Source organism: Ptychodera flava, chromosome 5 (genome assembly GCF_041260155.1).
Source record: "Ptychodera flava strain L36383 chromosome 5, AS_Pfla_20210202, whole genome shotgun sequence".
Taxonomy (NCBI): domain Eukaryota; kingdom Metazoa; phylum Hemichordata; class Enteropneusta; family Ptychoderidae; genus Ptychodera; species Ptychodera flava.
In genome coordinates, this window is record NC_091932.1 from 43,980,845 (window position 1) to 43,999,802 (window position 18,958).

Genomic DNA, 18,958 nt, shown 5'->3' on the forward strand with positions numbered 1-18,958 from the left:
ATATTCACTTTCCCATTTTCAATGTTTTCCATGTGATAGAAAACTTTATAAATCACCAGGACGACTGTACCAATATGTCATGCATTCTCGATGTCCATGCTGCTTACGTCACAAATTCAGTAACATGCTATAGGCTAATGGATATTGTAACGTTCAACCCCCAACGAGATGGTCTCCACATTTGGTACAGGTATTCTAAAAGTCATGCAAACGAAAAAAATAAATCAGTTCATAGACAAAATGAAAACAAGCATTCGACAAAGACATAACGTAGACTTCTGATTTCATTCATCTCTATATCAATATAACAACACTTAGCATGCAGGGAGAACTATCCAGCTAAAGTTACCACCCTGGAACCATGAGAAGAATGAAAACGAGGGGAGTTAGAAGAGCATGCGCGCTTGCACTGTGAACTTGTACCTTGAGAACAATTTTCTCCTGTGTATCCTTCCGCGCAGCTACAAACAAAACCCTGTAAATCACCGACACAGTTGCCGTTTTCACATCTCTGTCTACACCGTAATAAATCCACATCTGAAATGAAATCAGAACACATTAGACTTTCCAAGCCTAACTCAGAGCAGGGAAGGATGGGTTGATACGACCAAGGTTAAAACGGAAAGGAACGCTGGTTTAAAAAGTTGAATTCTACAGAAACCAAAACCGATGTCTTGGGCTTCTTTAACGTGGCAGGATGTTGAGATGTTGAAGATTGGGATGGATTAACGAAAGAGCATAAAATCATGGATATCACACTTTACTCCGGCACTATCACAGTGTGAAGGGACGGTGGACATCAACCATCATTTCATGAAGCAAACCTCTCGTGTAATTATCCCTTGTATTTTGGTTACCTGCGGTAACTGAGACAAAGTTCAGGGACAATCTAGTGTTTGTATTTAGCTTATATGCCAATAGTTTTGCGTTACTGTACGTCTTTGCACGAGCACCACGCGAGGGCGCCCATTAACTCTTGGGGTCTGAAAGCACCGAAATCTCACCGATGGCTGACCCATGTACCATAGAACGTATTAGACTGAAATCTTGAAATTGATCGATCGATCAATCAGTTGATTGACTTATTGACTTGCTAGTTCACTTACTTACGTAATGACCGACCTATAGGGTTTGACTGACTAACTGACTAGCTGGCTAACATGGAGTGAGTGACTGTCAGTGACCGACTTTTCGATTATTGGTTGATTGACTCATGGGTTGGTTATTTCGTTGATTGATTAATCTGTAAAATAGTCTGATATCTAACGGTATGGAAATAATAAATTAGCATGCATAATCCGTATGTATTTTACCCTGTTCGCAAAGGGGCCCTGCATATCCAGAACTGCAACTGCATACAAACATTGTTGTATTCATCTGAACGCACTCGCTATCATGACGACACGGGTTTGGATCACACAGATTGACCCCTGTAATGTTCAGCAAATCATAAGTGCGCACAGGTTAGTTCCATTACCATAAAACACATCAGAAGAGTCTGTTATGGAGTAAAATACACTTCACAATGTCAATTTGTGTTTTCAACCGAGTTATTGAATGGAAAACACCTGCAACTAGCTGTCTACCTTCTGCTGTCAAATAACCTTTAGTACCGCCTAGAAAAGTGACTCGAAAGTTTTTTAGAACTTTACATACTCAATTAACTTTAACTCTTTTGTAAGCTATTACATTGTGAGAGTCTATGACCCGTCGGGTAAATTAAGAAGTACACAATTTTAGTGTTTCGTTTACACTGTTACCGGACTTCTGATTGTATTAAAAAAGATTGAAAAATATGACCGAAAGTCTGTGGCAGTGACTGAGTTTTTCATATTTTCATAATAGAATGATTTTGCTTTTCACGTTATTAATAAAATGAATGAAATGCAGTGTGCAAAACGAGCACGGACAATGATCAGTTTAAGGACTGTAAATATGAAATCACAGTAAAGAGATTTACATGATTCACAAGTGTCTCCTGTATATCCATCTGGACATTCACAGTCGAAAGTTTCCTCTAGATTTATGCAGAATCCTCCGTTAGAACATGGGTCGGGGTCACACGGGTCAGCTTGAAAATTGAGAAAAAGTTAACCGTAAGTGTATAATACAAACAGGGAAAGTTGAACGAGTTGATACTGTAAAACTTTCACGAGCTGATATCTACATGCAATCACCTTGCGTGTGTAGTGGTTGCTGAGTGCTGTGCGCTATCATGAACCCCGTTATTTGCCAAGAGAGTAAAACTTTGTATTTATCTTGATCGTGTTTACATGCAGGGGATAAATAGTTGGGTTAAAACATACATGCGTGCAATCATAGAAGCTCGCTTCTAGAGAGTTTATGGTACAATTTAGTTAAAAGATGCATCGGTTCCAAGCAAACTTAACCATACTCCCATCTGTTGGAAAAAACGCAAAGGTAACTGGGAAAAATCAGGCAGCACCCATAGAAATGATTTCGTTGATAGAATACCATCCATAGATCTTGCTGATTATAGGAAATGAAGTACTGCAAAATGCTGGGAGGATGTTTCTATTATCAAATACTTTTAAGCTTTGTTCATCTCCGGTAATAGAGAGAAGCGTGCACTACTTGCTGTTTTTGAGACATAAGGAAGAGTAAACCAACTTTTTAGAGAAGAGACTAAAGAGAATTTCAATCAAAGATGTAAACAGAATGAGTTCTAAATCTGCCCGACATATGTCCTTCATGCACGGTCATGAGTTTTTAAGAAAGTCTGATTGATAAAAAAATAATTACAAGATTCGCAGGTGTTTCCAAAATAACCAGATGGGCAGTTACAGGTGAAGCCAAAATCAGAGTTGACTTGACACGTGCCACCAGAATGACAGGGAGTAGACTCACAGGGATCGACTGGAAATTAAAACAAACAGAATTAATTGTATCCCAATTACCGTCGATGATTCAAAAATAAACCGTAATCTAAATTGATCTACATGTATAGCCTGTATAGACTGTATTCGAATGCTTATATAAACGTTTTTGCTTAAAACTGACGCACCTTTGCATTCACAGATCATCAAACGCAAGAAAGAAAAGGTATAAACTATTAAAACCAGACTTTTTTCATTCCGAATTTGAAGGCTTCACAATTTAACCACCATATCTCAATAGGTCACATTTGCTGTTAAGTTTTAAGGTTGTACGTGTCTCGAAATTGATAGGCTTACACTTTTGCTCAACATTTCCTCCACGAAACTCAATACTTCCAATCCAAAATAAAAAATGGGTCATGGTAAAATAATGTTGGTACTATTGCTGTAAATTCCCCTAAATTTCCCGCAAAATGACTGCATTCCCCTGATAACTCTTTGGGGATAGGATTATTACAACTTTCTGTTTTCACAAAATATGGCGTGGAAACTGTAGTTACCCCATAAGCTACAAAATGTGTGTCCACAAGGGGTAGACAAAAATAACAAAAATCCCCCAAAATTCATTATAAAATTTTAAAAGTCCAAATGTCTGTCTCCGAGGTGCATTCTACCTCAAAAGAGACTACATGTATATAAGACGTTGTTGGACTACGGAATGCTAGGCCAAGGGTAATATTGTACAGTATGTATCACTATATTGAAGTCCTCATTCAGTTTTGTACCAGAGATATGATGATTATACCGAGCGCATGCGTAAAATCATCTTTTATACATAAACAGCTGACACAGTTCAACCATAGATCCTCATTTATGGTTCAACACAAAATTGCATTGGAAATAGATAACCTCTCCTTTGTTGACCAATACGCATGTTAAAAGGCATATTCTGAAAAGTGTAATAGGTGCTTGAATACTTTGGATTGTTTAGTTATATAATTGTTAAGTATAGCAACGCTATAAAGCAAATAAACTTAAGTATTGCATGATATCAACAATGCATAGATATCTTTGAATCAGATGATATTAATTAAGTAAAATATTTACTTATGTCACAAATATCTCCAACGTAACCGTCTTGACATTCACAGGTGAAACTAAAATCATCATCACTGGAGCAGACACCACCATTGTGACATGGAGCATTAACGCAAGGATTGATGGGAACTGTTGGTAAATGATCTAAGCGTTATTATTCGCTTTCACACATACATAATGATGTAATAAAACATGAAAAGTATAATATTGATATAAACCCTCTTCGTATATTTTTATCAAACATAAATATAGACATAAACATTCATCCATCCAAGCAGACAGACGACAGACAGACAGACGCCATTCGTCTAAGGGTTCATCAACTCCCAGAAATTTTAGGTTTGTACAGCAAGATCAAAGTGTCGTTACGCAGGCAATAAACAAAATCATATATTTTCGGGATTACCAACAGAAGCTACTTCTTCAAAGAATCCAACTGTAGTATTTAAAAAAAAAGATGTATAAATAAAGGTTATTATTTACTGATAGATTCGCAATGGAGGCCTGTGAAGCCAGAATCGCAGGTACATTGATATTCTGATGCGCCTGTATGAGTACACAGCCCTTCATTAAAGCATGGGTTTGGATTGCAGGGACTTCCTGTGAGATTGAGATGTGAGGTAAATGTTAGTGTGCATTACAAATCTATGTGTTCATCATTATTTAACATCATAAATTAAAACTGAATATGTCAGTCACTCTAACACAGTGATGATAGATCGAGGAATGAAATTTTACTTTCTGTAAGTAATTCTTATAACATCGGCAATAATCTTAACCATAGCAACAGACCACTCGATCTTGAGAAGTAATGATTATGATTCGGAGTGGATCTTAGACAACTACCACAAGGATTGACCAATATGTGAGATGGACCAATATTTGACATAAGCGGTCGTGATCCTGTATGCGGTGCGAAATGAGGAGCCAGCGTCTCGACACTTTTGTTTGAATAGCGCCATCAATGGTTTGAAATTTGAAAGGGCAGTGGGGACCAAAACCGTGACCAGAGAAGAGATAATGTGTATAAACTAAACGACCGAATTAAAATTTCTGAGATAATCAGGTTTATCTGGCTCACTTATATAAATCTAACTTAGAAGTCATTTTGTAGAACGCACATGACTCTGTATATGATTGAACTTGCTGACGAGAATTAAACGACCATGGCAAATACTGTACACAGCATTTCACAGAAATACATGAACCTCTAGCATTTTGTTTTCTTTTCTTTCAGGTAACAAGTGACTCGACATTGGAAATCTCAAACTTTTGCTATAACTTCCCCTTTCTGCTTGATAATTAAGAATAGAATCGTTGGTCACGTGGCATCGCAAAGTCTAAGTTAAATAAGAGAAACAAAACGTATAAAATTTGTATTTTAAAGTCGAAACCGTGAAAAAGTCATTTACTCCACAAGAGTTCACAGTAGCAGAAAAGAAAATTGTATGCCATTGCAAAAGACATTCCTGTACAAAATTGTAAACTCTAATTACAAAATATCTGATGTACTTGCACAAATTATTTCTTCTACCCCCTATAGCTCTGCTTCGTACACTTCTTTTTAGACCTGCTTCTTATCGTACGTCTTATCGTACGAATTTATTAAAATATTCCTTTTTTATCACTGAACCGAAACTTTTTTAATACTATTTTTAATGAACAAAATGTACACATTTTTGGTAATTTTATTATTTTTAGACAAAATCTATTTCAGCTATTGACTGATTTATATACGATGTAACCTATTTTTACGTGTTTTTTATGAGTGTTTATATTTTGTTTTCATTGTCCATTTTTGTCGTGTAAGATTTTCTTGTTTTTCTTTGTCACTTTTATCTTTTCTCTTTCCTTTATGAAATGAACCTGTAATTAGGGCAACCTGTTTGTTAATAAAGAAATAAAATAAATAAACAAATAAATAATAAATTAATTAATAAATCAATATATTAATAATAAATAATAAATATCAATTGGAAAAGACAGCTGCCACCAAGGCGCGTTCTAATTTTTCTATATAACACAACACGTAATGACTTCTGTGAATGCAAATGAATGGCATCAAAGTAATTGATACTGGTTCTGAAAAAGGATAATTATTATCTATGAAGAGTATACAAGTATTAAGTAAAACTCTCCGATTTATTCATTATAAGGCAAGGTGTATAATAAAAGTGACATGAAAACATTTGTTGTCTCTGTAGCAAATATTAAAGACATTGATAACCTGACTTATAATAGAATAGGAATGACTTACCAACGGTGACCTCATGGAATTGTATATTCCATCCCTGCTCTATCTTATCTCCGTCTGTTGTCCATTTCATCCACACGTTGTTATAACCAGATTCCATCACAATTGGACCGTCAATGGTGCCGGACAGCGCTTCACCGTTTTCGGTCAGAACAGTCGATGGAATGCCGACAACTGAACCCCATCCTATCTGTAGAGTGTCGTGTCTTGCCTCAGTCCTGAAACTGACAACCTCTATCCTGATGGTTTTGCCGAACGATGTCTCTATTGTGTACTCACAGTCCATATTGTTGAAATAGCTGTACGGATAGTTTGGTGATTGGACGCTGAGACTTCCAATTGACGCCGGTATGACTAACGTTTCATCACATGCCGATGCTGCAGGAGTATGAACACATTTGTTATAAAGCAGGTATGTCTCTTCGATCCTTAGTGTTATAATTAATTTTTTTTGTGGTTTGACAGGTATGTACATATAAATTCTAATAAAGCAAGTTCTGATTGGTCAGCTAAACGAGGCAATAAGTAAATTGGATTCACTGAGCAGAAACGTACAGTTGCATTTACCTGCTGCCGAAACGAATCCTTTTACGAGTCTGATGCAGATAATACATTATAACGACACAAACTTCAAGGAACATGGAATCGAAAATGAGATTCAAAAGCGAAGGAATAAAATCCCAATATGACAACAATACTCTGCACATAAACTACATCTCATATTTCCTGAGAATGGTCATTATCAGACGTGAAGAACAGCGCCTTCACTTTATGTCATCAGAGTCTGTTTGAACGGAACTCTGTTACATGTCAGTATAGTATTAGATGTACTTACCCTGTTCACAGTTTGTGCCGCTGTGTGACCTGGGACACGTGCACCTGTAAACATTTTCAAGGCTGGTGCAGACTCCACCATTCAGGCAAGGATTACTGGTGCAATGATTGAGAACTGCAAACAAACAAACAAACAGGAAGGACACTTTAGCGACCTAAAATAAACTTTACTGTCCATCATGACAGCTTTTTCCAACACAGACCTATAGACGTGGTCAGATGTCGCTATCGCAGACAAGAGAGACAACTGTCTACATCTATTACTATTTATAAGTCATCATTACTTTTCTGCTATCAACTAATGACACCTGAAATACAGTCACAGGTCGGCTCTTACGTTAGATGGGTGACCCCCAATCCTTTATCTGGCAAAATTTCATAATAAACATGAAGTCAATGTTTTAAAATGGACTTTCCTTTGCCTAGCAAATTAAATTGGATGCTGAGACCGCCTTACAAGCCACCGTGACCAGGCATCTTATTTGTTGTCTTCCATCAAAACTTACTCTTGAAGTAATGGTCTTTTTTGGTCTGAAAAATATGTGTTTCAGGACGAGTTGACTTACCTTCATTACAATTGAGGCCCGTCCATCCATTCGCACACTGACAGAGATATGTATTCCCGGACATGTAACATGTACCACCATTTTGGCATGGCCGAGTCAAACACTTGTCAACAGCTAACGTAATCAAAAGTACACGTAATGAGACAAGGTATTAATTAAACAATGTTAGGATTGAATTTCTACCTACCATTTAACATATACAACATTTTTGTTGTCACAAGCGTGCAAAACATCTAGCCATAAACGGTCATAGTCTGATAACAGAGGCTTTTTCGACATAAAAAACCCTTTAACTGTTGGTGAACCGTGAACTTTGCTATCAAAACAGTTACAAATAATATTGCGTAACCGAAATAATTATTTCTAAGTTTTAAAACTTACAACCCATGCTTCCTAGCTATTAATGGTTCTAAAATTTCGCTATTGGTGTATGACAACAAAATTTTGCCTAACGAACTGTTCCTAAGGCAACACACAGTAGTTATGGAGACAGGTCAAGTTATGTAGTCGATATAGCGCCATCTAGTGTTCATTTTAGGTCTACTGTCGCGGTACCATAGTGTTAGATTGAGTCTGTATCATTCAAGTCAGTGACTTTTAGAGACGTATTTCACTAAGCATCGCATGTATAGTTTTCTTATGTCATCCTGGAATGTTATGGTTCTATTCAAAGAGGATATATCAGTGGAATTCGAAAACTATTTTGAAAGCGATGCCACCGGTAATTAGCAAACTATAACGTTCGCCCCAACCATGCAAGTCAAATCAAACCGACCAAAACCACACATGATTCTGTTCATATTTGATTCTGCCGATGTCAACAAGTCAAGTGTTCACTTGACTAATGTAAAGGGTTGAGATGATTTGCAATTTTTACATCAAATGCCAGTCTCGAAATTTCCAATCAGCAAAAGGATAATTCCAGGCCGCAAAATAATACGAAGGTTAGATCTGGTCAAACTGAAAAGTAAGTCATATGATTTTGACACGTAGAGATAAAATGATAGGTTTATGTACCTTGTTCGCAAAGGATGCCGGTATAGTCCGCTGAGCATGCACATCTAAAGGTTGAGCCATGATTGATGCAGGTTCCACCATTTAAACATTCATTGTAATCGCAGAGGTTGATTTCTTTGAGGAGCCGAAAGTTAAAACAGCACAAGGGAAACATGCAAGCAAATAAATATATCGATTACAAGCATGCAAGGCATGGACTATTCTAGCAAGTTCTAAAATATCATACAACTATGTATTATGCAGACGTGCATCACACAGAGCACAATGATACAAGTGTTTTGATTGGTCCAAGGCGTGTTCGGAAGCGTTTTCACTAAGCTTATATTCATTTCTCTCTGCCATTCTTTGTTATGTGTAAAACTCACATCATGATTAACTGCCACTGTTATATGTAAGGACACTCCCTGGATGGCGAAAATGCTTTCCGCACCAGCTAATGTTTTATGATATACAATAAGCGACTTCAAATCCCATGAAAATCTTATTGTTCGCTTTTGCTTTACTCAAGAATCTTTGGATATTCTGTATCCGACGGAATCGTCTAACTAGTTTTCGATGATTCCTAAAGGAAATACCTTCGAATTCATACCTACCAAATCCAAATTTTAAATGTTTATATTAAAATATCATTTTTGATTTTTACCAACATGAGATTTTGACAACATTTTCTGCACAATTAAAATATTTTGACGTTGGATAAGCTTAACCCTTTGAGCGCCAGTCTATTTTTGTACCCTACATAAAATAAACCCCTGTCAATTTTTTTCTCAGATTTTTGCCAAAATTTTGAGGAATAACTGTAGCTAATAAAATGTGATGTCCATTTGGTCCAAAATTATCAAAAAATTAAAGAAAAATTCATAAAAATTGGTAAAATTTTGCACTAAAATTTTGGCGGGAGAAAATTACAGCACTCAAAGAGTTAAAGACAAAAGACGAGTTGCAGCATTTAAAGACTTCGGAACCTTTCAAAACGGTGTCTTAGTTTTACTGTCTACAATAAATGACCATCCAGGATCTCTCTAAGCATGCTAAGGTTCACTGTAAAACACAACATATACAGCGCTATGTTGTTTCACCCAATGTCGTCTGGTAGGTGAGTCCGACCACAGTTTCCATATCAGTTTGATTTTTCCAGGGCTTTCTATGTAGAATTTCTCTGTAAGTTGGTCCACTTACCCTCTTCACATTGACTTCCTGTATATTCACTTGTACAGACACATTGGTAGCTTCCAATAAAGTCAACGCAAGTACCGCCATTATAACATGGGTTGGTATCGCATTGTCTCACCGCTAAACCCAGACACACAAAAAGAAGGCAGAGTGATTATATGGAAGTTGGTCAGTTGAAGCCATTTCAAAGGAGTAGCTGTTTTATTGGCTTAGACTGACGATGTAAGACAATACTGGGCAGGCTTTGCAGATTGCGACAAAAATTTCAGTGAATTTGCATATGGCAAGTTTTCAGCAGAAATGTTTGTTTAGGCATGATGCAAATAGTCTGGTTTTTTTTGTCCTTCGAAGTAAATTTTCTGTTGTTTGCTTACTCTTTCACTTGCATCAGTGATATATTGGAAATTAATTCAGAGAAATTACATGCAAACGTTATGATTTCTCGTATTTTTGGCTTTCCATTGCAGGAAATAGACAAAGCCAGACAAGATATTGCATATAGAGAATTGAGTCTACTAAGAGACCAGAGATCACAACACTCATTGCCAAAACAAGATAATTAAAATTATGCAATTATGAATTACAGGTATTTCAACGAATACATAACATTAAGTGTTAATATATTCTGATTAAAGGATTGCCCATATTTCCGTTGTCTGTGTATGTGCAAAAGGAAAATATGCACACTGAAAGAGTGTTGGAAGGGAAAGAGGACAGAAAAGCGTCAGACTTTGTTCCACAATAACGTCCAGCTTGACGCGAGGAAGCTGTAAGAAAAATTGCTGCTTTTTTAAAGTTATTGCGTCCAGTCAATCTGCAGTTGAGGAAAGCGTGCGAAAAGCACATAGTTAGAATAATTGTTAAAGCCAGTCGTTAAAGGAAAGCAAATTACCACAACTGTAATCAACAAACAAGATAAGTTCGTGCTCAACAACAATGCTAGGTTTGGATCGTAGTTTAATTTGTTTATTCAATTAACACTTGTTGTTGACATGTGCAACTGCAGTGAAACAGTATAGTAACAGTTGCTATCAATGTTTTGTTTTAGAATGCACCTACTTATTGCAAGTATTCACTGGCGTGGTAGACTTTCCTCGTACACAGAACCGTGAGAATGTGTAGAATAATGTTAACGACACAAAGAGTGTAGACACATAAGACGAAAGTTTGAGAAGACATTACGCTGAGTCTGGGAACAGCTTTGATAGATATTCTTTTGTTCTTGATAATTACCCGCTATCTTTATTCGCTTAGTTTTATGAGGGCAATATACAATGATAGCAAATATAAAGATCTTAGTTTTACCAATTTACTTACAGTATGTGTTAAGAGAATCACGTCATAAGTTACCATGTTAGGCTTACTTTTAGTTGTGAATTGTCTAATTAACGTTTAATCTGTCAGTCTTTAGCTTAATTTGAGGGTGTGGTTTTTGTTAGTCAAGACTAATTCTTTGAATCTGCAAACCTAGGTTTTTGCATTGGTTGATGACGCCAGCACATTGCTCGGCCGTTAGCTCATAGGAAATTTCAGTCACAAACCCGTACTCTACGTCCCTCCTCCTCCTTCTAGCACAGGGGTCGTTATCTGCGAGACAAACACCAACAGGAAAACGGCACAAAAAGAAGTGAGCTCACACACGTAAACGAAAAACACCAAAACAAAGAATCGAAATCGGAATTCAAATGGAAGATGGCGCAGATGGACAGAGGACTTACAAATCTGACAATTGGAGCCGGAATAAAACAAAGGACAGGCACATGTATAGTACACAGTGGACAATACACTGCAGGTTCCTCCATTCTGGCACGGATTGCTGGCACATGGCTGTACAACTGAAAGACAAATTAAGGAATTCCAGGCACATGCAACTTTTCAGGGTGGTTCCGCCTACACATGGGCAATAATTGTGTCAGGTGATTAGTATTGATTTCAAAGGTCATAAGATGACACAAAACTTTTCTACCTGTGTGACAAAGTCGAAGAATTTTATTTTTGTTAATATCTATAATAATCTCTCTTTAATTACAGCATCATAGTAATTAGAATATCACCATAGTTGTGACAAAACAATGACGATGATAAAAAAGACGTAACATCATTGACAACAACAAAAATAACAGCAACACAAACAACTCTATATGTATCTTACTTGTTTCACATCTGACGCCTGTGTGCGTTTGAGGGCAGTAACAAGTGTATGTAATATAATTATTGTTAACACAGTTTCCGGCGTTCAGGCATGGGTTGCTTGAACAGGGATTGGCATCTGAAAATAAATAAATGCAAAATACAACATTTGAACTCAGTAAGAACCTTGTCAAGATTTTGAAACGAAGGCTCGCGTATTTTGGGTCTGTTCACTTATTTTTTGTAGTTTCGTTTATCGCAAAAGTTCGAATAAATATGGAGAACTAATTTCAGATAACGCGGTGTTCCAAAATCATTTTTAATTTGAATTGGCGGCTGATTTGACGCGTCATGCAGTTTTAACTTATTTACATTTTGAGCTTGAAGGCTTTGCAAAAACTAAATGAGCGAAACCCAAAATAGATTGGCAGGTATTGAAAAATTCAAAAGCAACTCAAGCATGTTCGACAGTGAATTTTATCTGTTGGAGGTAATATGGCACCTGCAAACCAAAGCTTCTTCAATCGTTCATCCCAACATAACCAATAGATACATAACAAAATTTAGCATTGAAGAGGTTTTAGTATTGCACGATAGACCCTCGAGAAAACGAGTGTCTATGATTATACCGGTAACTTCAAACTTACCTAACTGACACAATGTTCCGGTCCAAGCAACGGGGCAGTTACAAATAAATGAGGTCTGCGCATTCGTTGCGATACAAGTTCCGCCATTACTACAGGGATTGCTGTTACAAGGACTTGTGCCTGTAAAGTATGAGTGAATGACCAGGTCAGTAACGTGTGAGTACAAGTCAATAACGTGCAAGAACAGGTCTGTAAGGTGTAAGACCAGGTCAGTAACGTGTAAGACCAGGTCAGTAACGTGTAAGTACAGGTCAGTAACGTGCAACAACAGGTCTGTAACGTGTAAGACCAGGTCAGTAACGTGTAAGACCAGGTCAGTAACGTGTAAGTACAGGTCAGTAACGTGCAAGACCAGTTTTGTAACGTGTAAGACCAGGTGTCATAAGGTGTACGACCAGGTCAGTAAATATTCCGTACAAATATTGGCATATTGGTTTTATCAGCCCCCAGGTAACATAGACAAATTATGCGTCTTGTGTTTGTTTATGGAGCTTCAAGATTTAATTCGAACGAAATCTTTACTTTGGGGTTATAAATTTTATTAACATGAGATTGAATTTTGTATCGACTTCACTGCGATGTCCCTGTTTACTTGTAAAAAGATAAATAGTAAACTTCTTTCCTTCAAATGATATTATTTTATGGCATCACATTGATTAATTGTAAATCGTTAGTTACCAAAAGTATTGTTGAAAAGTCTAAAGTATGTAAAAGATGACTCCCTTTTAAAATGTCTACTGATATCATTCGTATTATTGGGGTTCAAGCAATTGACTGATGATCGCCCAGCCGTCGGCCTACGCAACTCTCCTCCAACACATGCCGTTGTAATTATTCTAGGAAGCTGAGGGTTCAAAGTTAATTGCATGCTAATAGTAAACTGGGTATGAAACAGCGTAATCATCTTTTCCCACAGTAAATATCCAACTTTACCATTATACGATTCAGTTGTATCAAAATTTGGAGGTGAGAGGGCTGTTGAAAAAATATGCATTTTCGTATTTTTAATCGCACCAGAAGTTTACATCTATAGATTTCGTATATCTGACTAAAAATAGAGTTCTAATTGTAAGTTCAGTGAAAATTAATACGTACTACTGGTACATCGATTTACAACGGCATTAGCATATTTGTTACCATGACCTTGATCGTTTATAACGTAAATGTTAGTCACTGACAGTTAAAAGTGAATAAATTGCAGCCTGCATAAGTTTGTTACAGTTTGCTTTGTGAAAACCTAAGTTAGTATCGGAATCAAAATGGTCAGAAAGCAATAGAAATTGTTATTTCAATGATCGAATGGATTCAAATTGTTCGTAGTTTGTATTTTTGTGTACATTTAAAGAATCTTTGGTTTTACTGATGTACGATATCGTATTCTAAGTAATAAGAGTTAAACATCCTTGACGAAAAAGTAAGAAAAGCGAGATTTCCTTTGTGTGACATGGAACTTAAATTCCACCGAATTCTTGAAAGTGAGTTCAGACATGTTGAAAAAGGCCGCTCCTGTATGTTACTGTACGCTTGTTAGGAATTGTAATCTATGGGTACAGAAAGCATGTTTGAGTGCGTAAAAGTGAACTACGAGGGTGAGAAAATCAATGAGTGAGTACGTATCGTGCACTGGGGGGGGGGACAATAAAACACAAAAGGTAAATGGATTAGTAGGCAGTGAGTGAGTAATCTGTTCACTATATGATAAATATAAAGTGAGGTGAGTCACAACTTAGTGATTTAAACGAAAAGAGATGAAATATATTGTGATTGAATGGTTTGTGTAGGACAATGTAAATATACTTTTGTAATTAAATGGTTTATTTTCTGTATCTGTAATAAGTAGATAAGGTATTAGTAGGGTACAGATTTCAATGATTAGTGGGACATAAACAACAAGTATTTGGTGGCATACTTATATCACATGTAGGTCCACTCCAGCCAACGTCACATAAACAAAAATATGCGTTATCATTTGTCAAACAGGTGCCTCCATTTCTACATGGCTGACTGGTGCACGGGTTTAGAACAACTTCAATCAGAAAATACAAAAAAGGAAAGTTATTTCGTGAACGTTAGCGCTAATTATGGTGACATATTTGAAATAGACTGTACACAAATGTCATTTTTTGACGATTGGTTAAATTCAATAAAAGATGAAATTCAAAAGAATCTAGCAGAGTCTTAGACTTAAGGTAATATGCGCCTCGAAACTGATAGATGTAAATTTTTGCTCAAAATTTCCTCGATAAACATTAAAACTCCTCTAAAAGTCAAGAATAAAAATAGGGGCTCATTGTGCAAATTTAGTCACTAGAGGAACACATAACAGAATATTTATGAGCATTTGAAAATCAAAATGGCCGCCACCCCCTTTACCTCCATGGAGAAATATTCAATTTTGTATTTTCACAAGAACGAGACATGAAAACTTAAGTTTCTCTGAGAGCTTTAAAACGAGTCCATATAAGCAATAGATCAGGAAAATTTTGGTAGTCCAAATATCTGTCACCGTGGCGGATTCTACCTTAAGGAAGTCCCTGAGAGGAAACACGCAATGCTTTGTCTATATCAGTACTAATGTATTCACTTTCTCTGAGATGGGGTCAACATGAAGCAGGCGCCGTCAAACATTAAACGGGGGTCAAACACGCAGTAGGGATCACAACATGACTGCTATTGCATGTGCATGTACTGATCTTAACACTGATTTCATCTCAACTGAATTTCGATGTCATGAAAGACAACATGAATGAGACAATGACAATATTTCTTCTTCAACAAAGGGTGATCATAAGAACTTATATTGGCTATAAGTGTGAGAGGTTCACTAATGGTTTCATGTAATTTAAAATGTTTTCTGTGTTAAATCGTGTACATGACTACATTGAGCTTTTTATTGAGTACACCCTGGAACAAATGTACTTTCCAGCTCAGTTATTGTAAATTCTCGAAGATTGAAGACGTGAATTCATTTGACTCAGGAAACCTACCTGTTTGACAGTTCACACCAGTCCAACCAGTGTCACAACTACATAGGTAGTAAGCGAAACCAAGCAGGTCGATATAATTCTGGCAAGTGCCGCCATTTTGACATGGAACTGACGTGCATGGATCGTCGACTGAAAAAAGATATTTTGATTAAGTAAATCACAGAGTAAACTAAAATAACAACAGGTAATTTGATCGTAGTGCTTCCGTGTTGGGACGATGTCTTAAAAGAAAGAACGCTAGACCATGCAGGGCCAGACCGTTGAGGGCGCATCACTGTATTTACAGGATTATGATTCTACCACGGGCGCTCCTTAGCTGGGTAGTCTGTAGTCTCGCTTCCAGACCTCGTCGCTGCGCCAGTGCAAAGTGCGCCGCTGAAGTGATTTTTCCACTGGCTGGGCCTCGTCGCTCCGCGACTCGCCATGTCCTACCGCCAGCGGCGCACTTTGCTGTGGCGAAGCGACGAATTCTGGTAAAACGAGACTAGGTAGTCTGCTAAGTAGATCGATTTTCGGATCGATCTACATTGATCCCGTAGTCGATATTCCCGCCACTGTAACCTAAATACTCACAAGGTGTGCAACACAATCACTCAAAAAACACGCGATCCGGGTTTTCAAGTGGCCTTGCGCTCACACAAAACATTCAGGACTACACTCCCATATACCTTGCTGCGAATCCGTAGCCTCTGCCCACAGTCCCTCTCTATTTTTTGGCCCACTCCAAGCAGAACACGTAAAGGAGTGGCAGGGCTCGTTTTCGCAGCAACCATATACCTAGTTGGATCACAAATTTAACCATCTCCTCGAAAATCACGCCAATGAACGTGTTACTCCCATCATCTTGAAGAAATCGGCCGTGTTTTGAGACCAAGCGCAGTGAAATGTGGCCTGAAGAACGAAACTAGCATATGATGTAATTTATTCCATTACTGATTGGCTAATCAACGGCCAAAACAAAGGTCATGGCAAGATGTCACTGGTTAAGTATAGTTGAACCAATCAGCAGTGGAAAAAATGACGTCATATGGTAGAATCGTTCTGCAGGCCGCATTTCACCGCGCTTTGTCTCAAAACACGGCCGATTTCTTCAAGATGACGCGAGTAACACATTCATCGGCGTGATTTTTGAGAAGATGGTCAAATTTGTGATCCAACTAGGTATATTGGAGTGTAGTTCTGAATGTTTTGTGCGAGCGCAAGGCCAGTTGACAAATCGGGTGGTGTGTTTTTTGAGTGACTGTGTTGCACACCTTGTGAGTATTTAGGTTGCAGTGGCGGGCATATCGACTAGGGGATTTGAGATCGATCCGAAAATCGATCTACTTAACAGACTATCCAGCTAAGGAGCGCCTGTGGACCTATAGCTCTGCATGGCAGGGCTGTAATACGGCCTCCCATATACGCCGGTAACACACAGCCCTGTAACACACAGCCCTGCCATGCAGAGCTATAGTTACACCCAGCCTGCCACAGTGGCGGGAATATCGACTACGGGATCAATAGATCGATCCGAAAATTGATCTCCTTGGCAGACTATCCAGCTAAGGAGCGCCTGTGGATTCTACCAAGAGAAAATGTGCATCTATGAATAGACAACTCACACATCGATCAACATCACCGTTTTTCTGACGATATCTTTCTTGAGTCAAGCCCCTAACAATATTCCTGGCAATACAGCATTTAAATACTGTCTTAAAACTCTAACTTGTTACATATCCACCCCATCTTCTTCCTCCATTGCATGAATTCACTACTTACTGAATTGACAGTTGTTGCCATAATAGTTCCCGCGACATTGACAGCTGTATTCCAGTGGTGTAATGACGACACATGTACTTTCATGCTGACACGGTCTGACTGCGCACGGATCAACACCTGCATATCGAAAAGACGGACAACAATGAAATCATCTGCCGATGACGTTTTTACATCAATGGCGAACAATTCGATGTTCAGATTTTACAAAACTGAGACGGCAAAAATCATCATTTACTCCAATAACTTCAAAATAAGTCCCCACAAGTGGTAGACAAAAGAAGAGTTGTAACATGATTGTCGCATTCTAACTAAATGGTATGATAGTCTCACGTTAACATTAAAACCGGGCCGAGATAGGACAAATTCAAATATTCACGACTATATTTCAGCCTGTCTTTCAGATTGGTAAGGTCAAATCAGGTCATAACATTTCTTGCCTATTAGTCGATATAGCGACAATTTTGCACACTTTTATAAATTGGAGGCGAATTGTGTATTGCTATATGACCAAGTTTGAGAATTTTTGTGACATTCGGTTCTGTTAGGGGGCTTCCATTAGATCGTGGGAGGGGCAGTAAAACATGTAGAGACATTCCATTAGAATAAGAAAAATCCGGAGAGCAAATATACTACAAACATATACAACCATGCTGCTTTTCAAGTATTTAAATCGATGTCGTTGCCCCTTCTTGCAAGATAACATGTTTTCTTCCCTAAGATCAGATATGTAACACTCTACCGCACCAAGGTGAAGCGATGAAACAGCCAATTTGATTACGAAAGCAATGAATGAAACCGTAAAAACAAATACTATACCTGCTATATTGACAGTTGGTACCGTAGTAACAGACACGATGCTTACTATATTGACAGTTGGTACCATAGTAACAGACATGATACTCACTACATTGGCAGTTGGTACCATAGTAACAGACATGATACTCACTACATTGACAGTTGGTACCATAGTAACAGACACGATACTCACTATATTGACAGTTGGTACCATAGTAACAGACACGATACTCACTATATTGACAGTTGGTACCATAGAAACAGACACGATACTCACTATATTGACAGTTGATACCATAGTAACATAACAGACATGATACTCACTATATTGACAGTTGGTACCAAAGTAACAGACACGATACTCACTATATTGACAGTCAGTTCCGTAGTAACCATTCGGGCATTGGCAAGTGTAGAAAGAATATGTTATCCGTTCACAGACGCCATTGTTCTGACATGGGTTATTGTCGCAAGGATCAATTTCTGAGAACGACAAAATAAAAGTAAACATATGAAGTTGACAAGCAAATGTGTCTATATTTTACCATGGGATTTCTATGGAAACAACGGCATCAATAACATACAGGTATTCAGAGGGTCGGAGTACTGGAAAATTGTTGAGGAGGGATGTATTTGCGACAACCTCTAAATATCTAGATAAACACAACGTGCTTTAATAAACGCTTGCCCGAGCTCTCTCAAGGTCGGATTTGTCTGGGTTCCTCTTAGGGATCGTCAACAATCAAAGAATTATAGTTATCGGGTCTCCAGAAAGACTTGCCATTGCTATCCCAAGGACGTAAATCTTTTACATAATCTTTTTGCCAAGATGACTGAAATACAGCAAGGGGGCTGTTTA

At 37.8% G+C, this 18,958-nt stretch overlaps 1 protein-coding gene across 29 annotated transcripts in view; it reads right to left on the minus strand.

The window, feature by feature from the left end:
* Positions 1 to 18,958, minus strand: part of LOC139134060 (neurogenic locus notch homolog protein 1-like) — a 93,070-nt gene that overhangs the window by 3,135 nt on the left and 70,977 nt on the right. For all 29 annotated transcript variants that reach the window (XM_070700936.1, XM_070700935.1, XM_070700934.1 and 26 more), the window contains 19 exons: positions 18,466 to 18,582; positions 17,305 to 17,421; positions 15,544 to 15,672; positions 14,466 to 14,582; positions 12,557 to 12,676; positions 11,932 to 12,048; positions 11,498 to 11,614; positions 11,247 to 11,366; positions 9,786 to 9,899; positions 8,607 to 8,720; positions 7,590 to 7,703; positions 7,025 to 7,138; positions 6,193 to 6,567; positions 4,419 to 4,535; positions 3,945 to 4,064; positions 2,764 to 2,877; positions 1,961 to 2,071; positions 1,314 to 1,430; positions 424 to 537 (listed from right to left, as the gene is read on the minus strand). In XM_070700936.1, the coding sequence (XP_070557037.1) occupies positions 424 to 537; positions 1,314 to 1,430; positions 1,961 to 2,071; positions 2,764 to 2,877; positions 3,945 to 4,064; positions 4,419 to 4,535; positions 6,193 to 6,567; positions 7,025 to 7,138; positions 7,590 to 7,703; positions 8,607 to 8,720; positions 9,786 to 9,899; positions 11,247 to 11,366; positions 11,498 to 11,614; positions 11,932 to 12,048; positions 12,557 to 12,676; positions 14,466 to 14,582; positions 15,544 to 15,672; positions 17,305 to 17,421; positions 18,466 to 18,582 (2,478 nt within the window). The remainder of the gene's footprint in view (positions 1 to 423; positions 538 to 1,313; positions 1,431 to 1,960; positions 2,072 to 2,763; positions 2,878 to 3,944; positions 4,065 to 4,418; positions 4,536 to 6,192; positions 6,568 to 7,024; positions 7,139 to 7,589; positions 7,704 to 8,606; positions 8,721 to 9,785; positions 9,900 to 11,246; positions 11,367 to 11,497; positions 11,615 to 11,931; positions 12,049 to 12,556; positions 12,677 to 14,465; positions 14,583 to 15,543; positions 15,673 to 17,304; positions 17,422 to 18,465; positions 18,583 to 18,958) is intronic.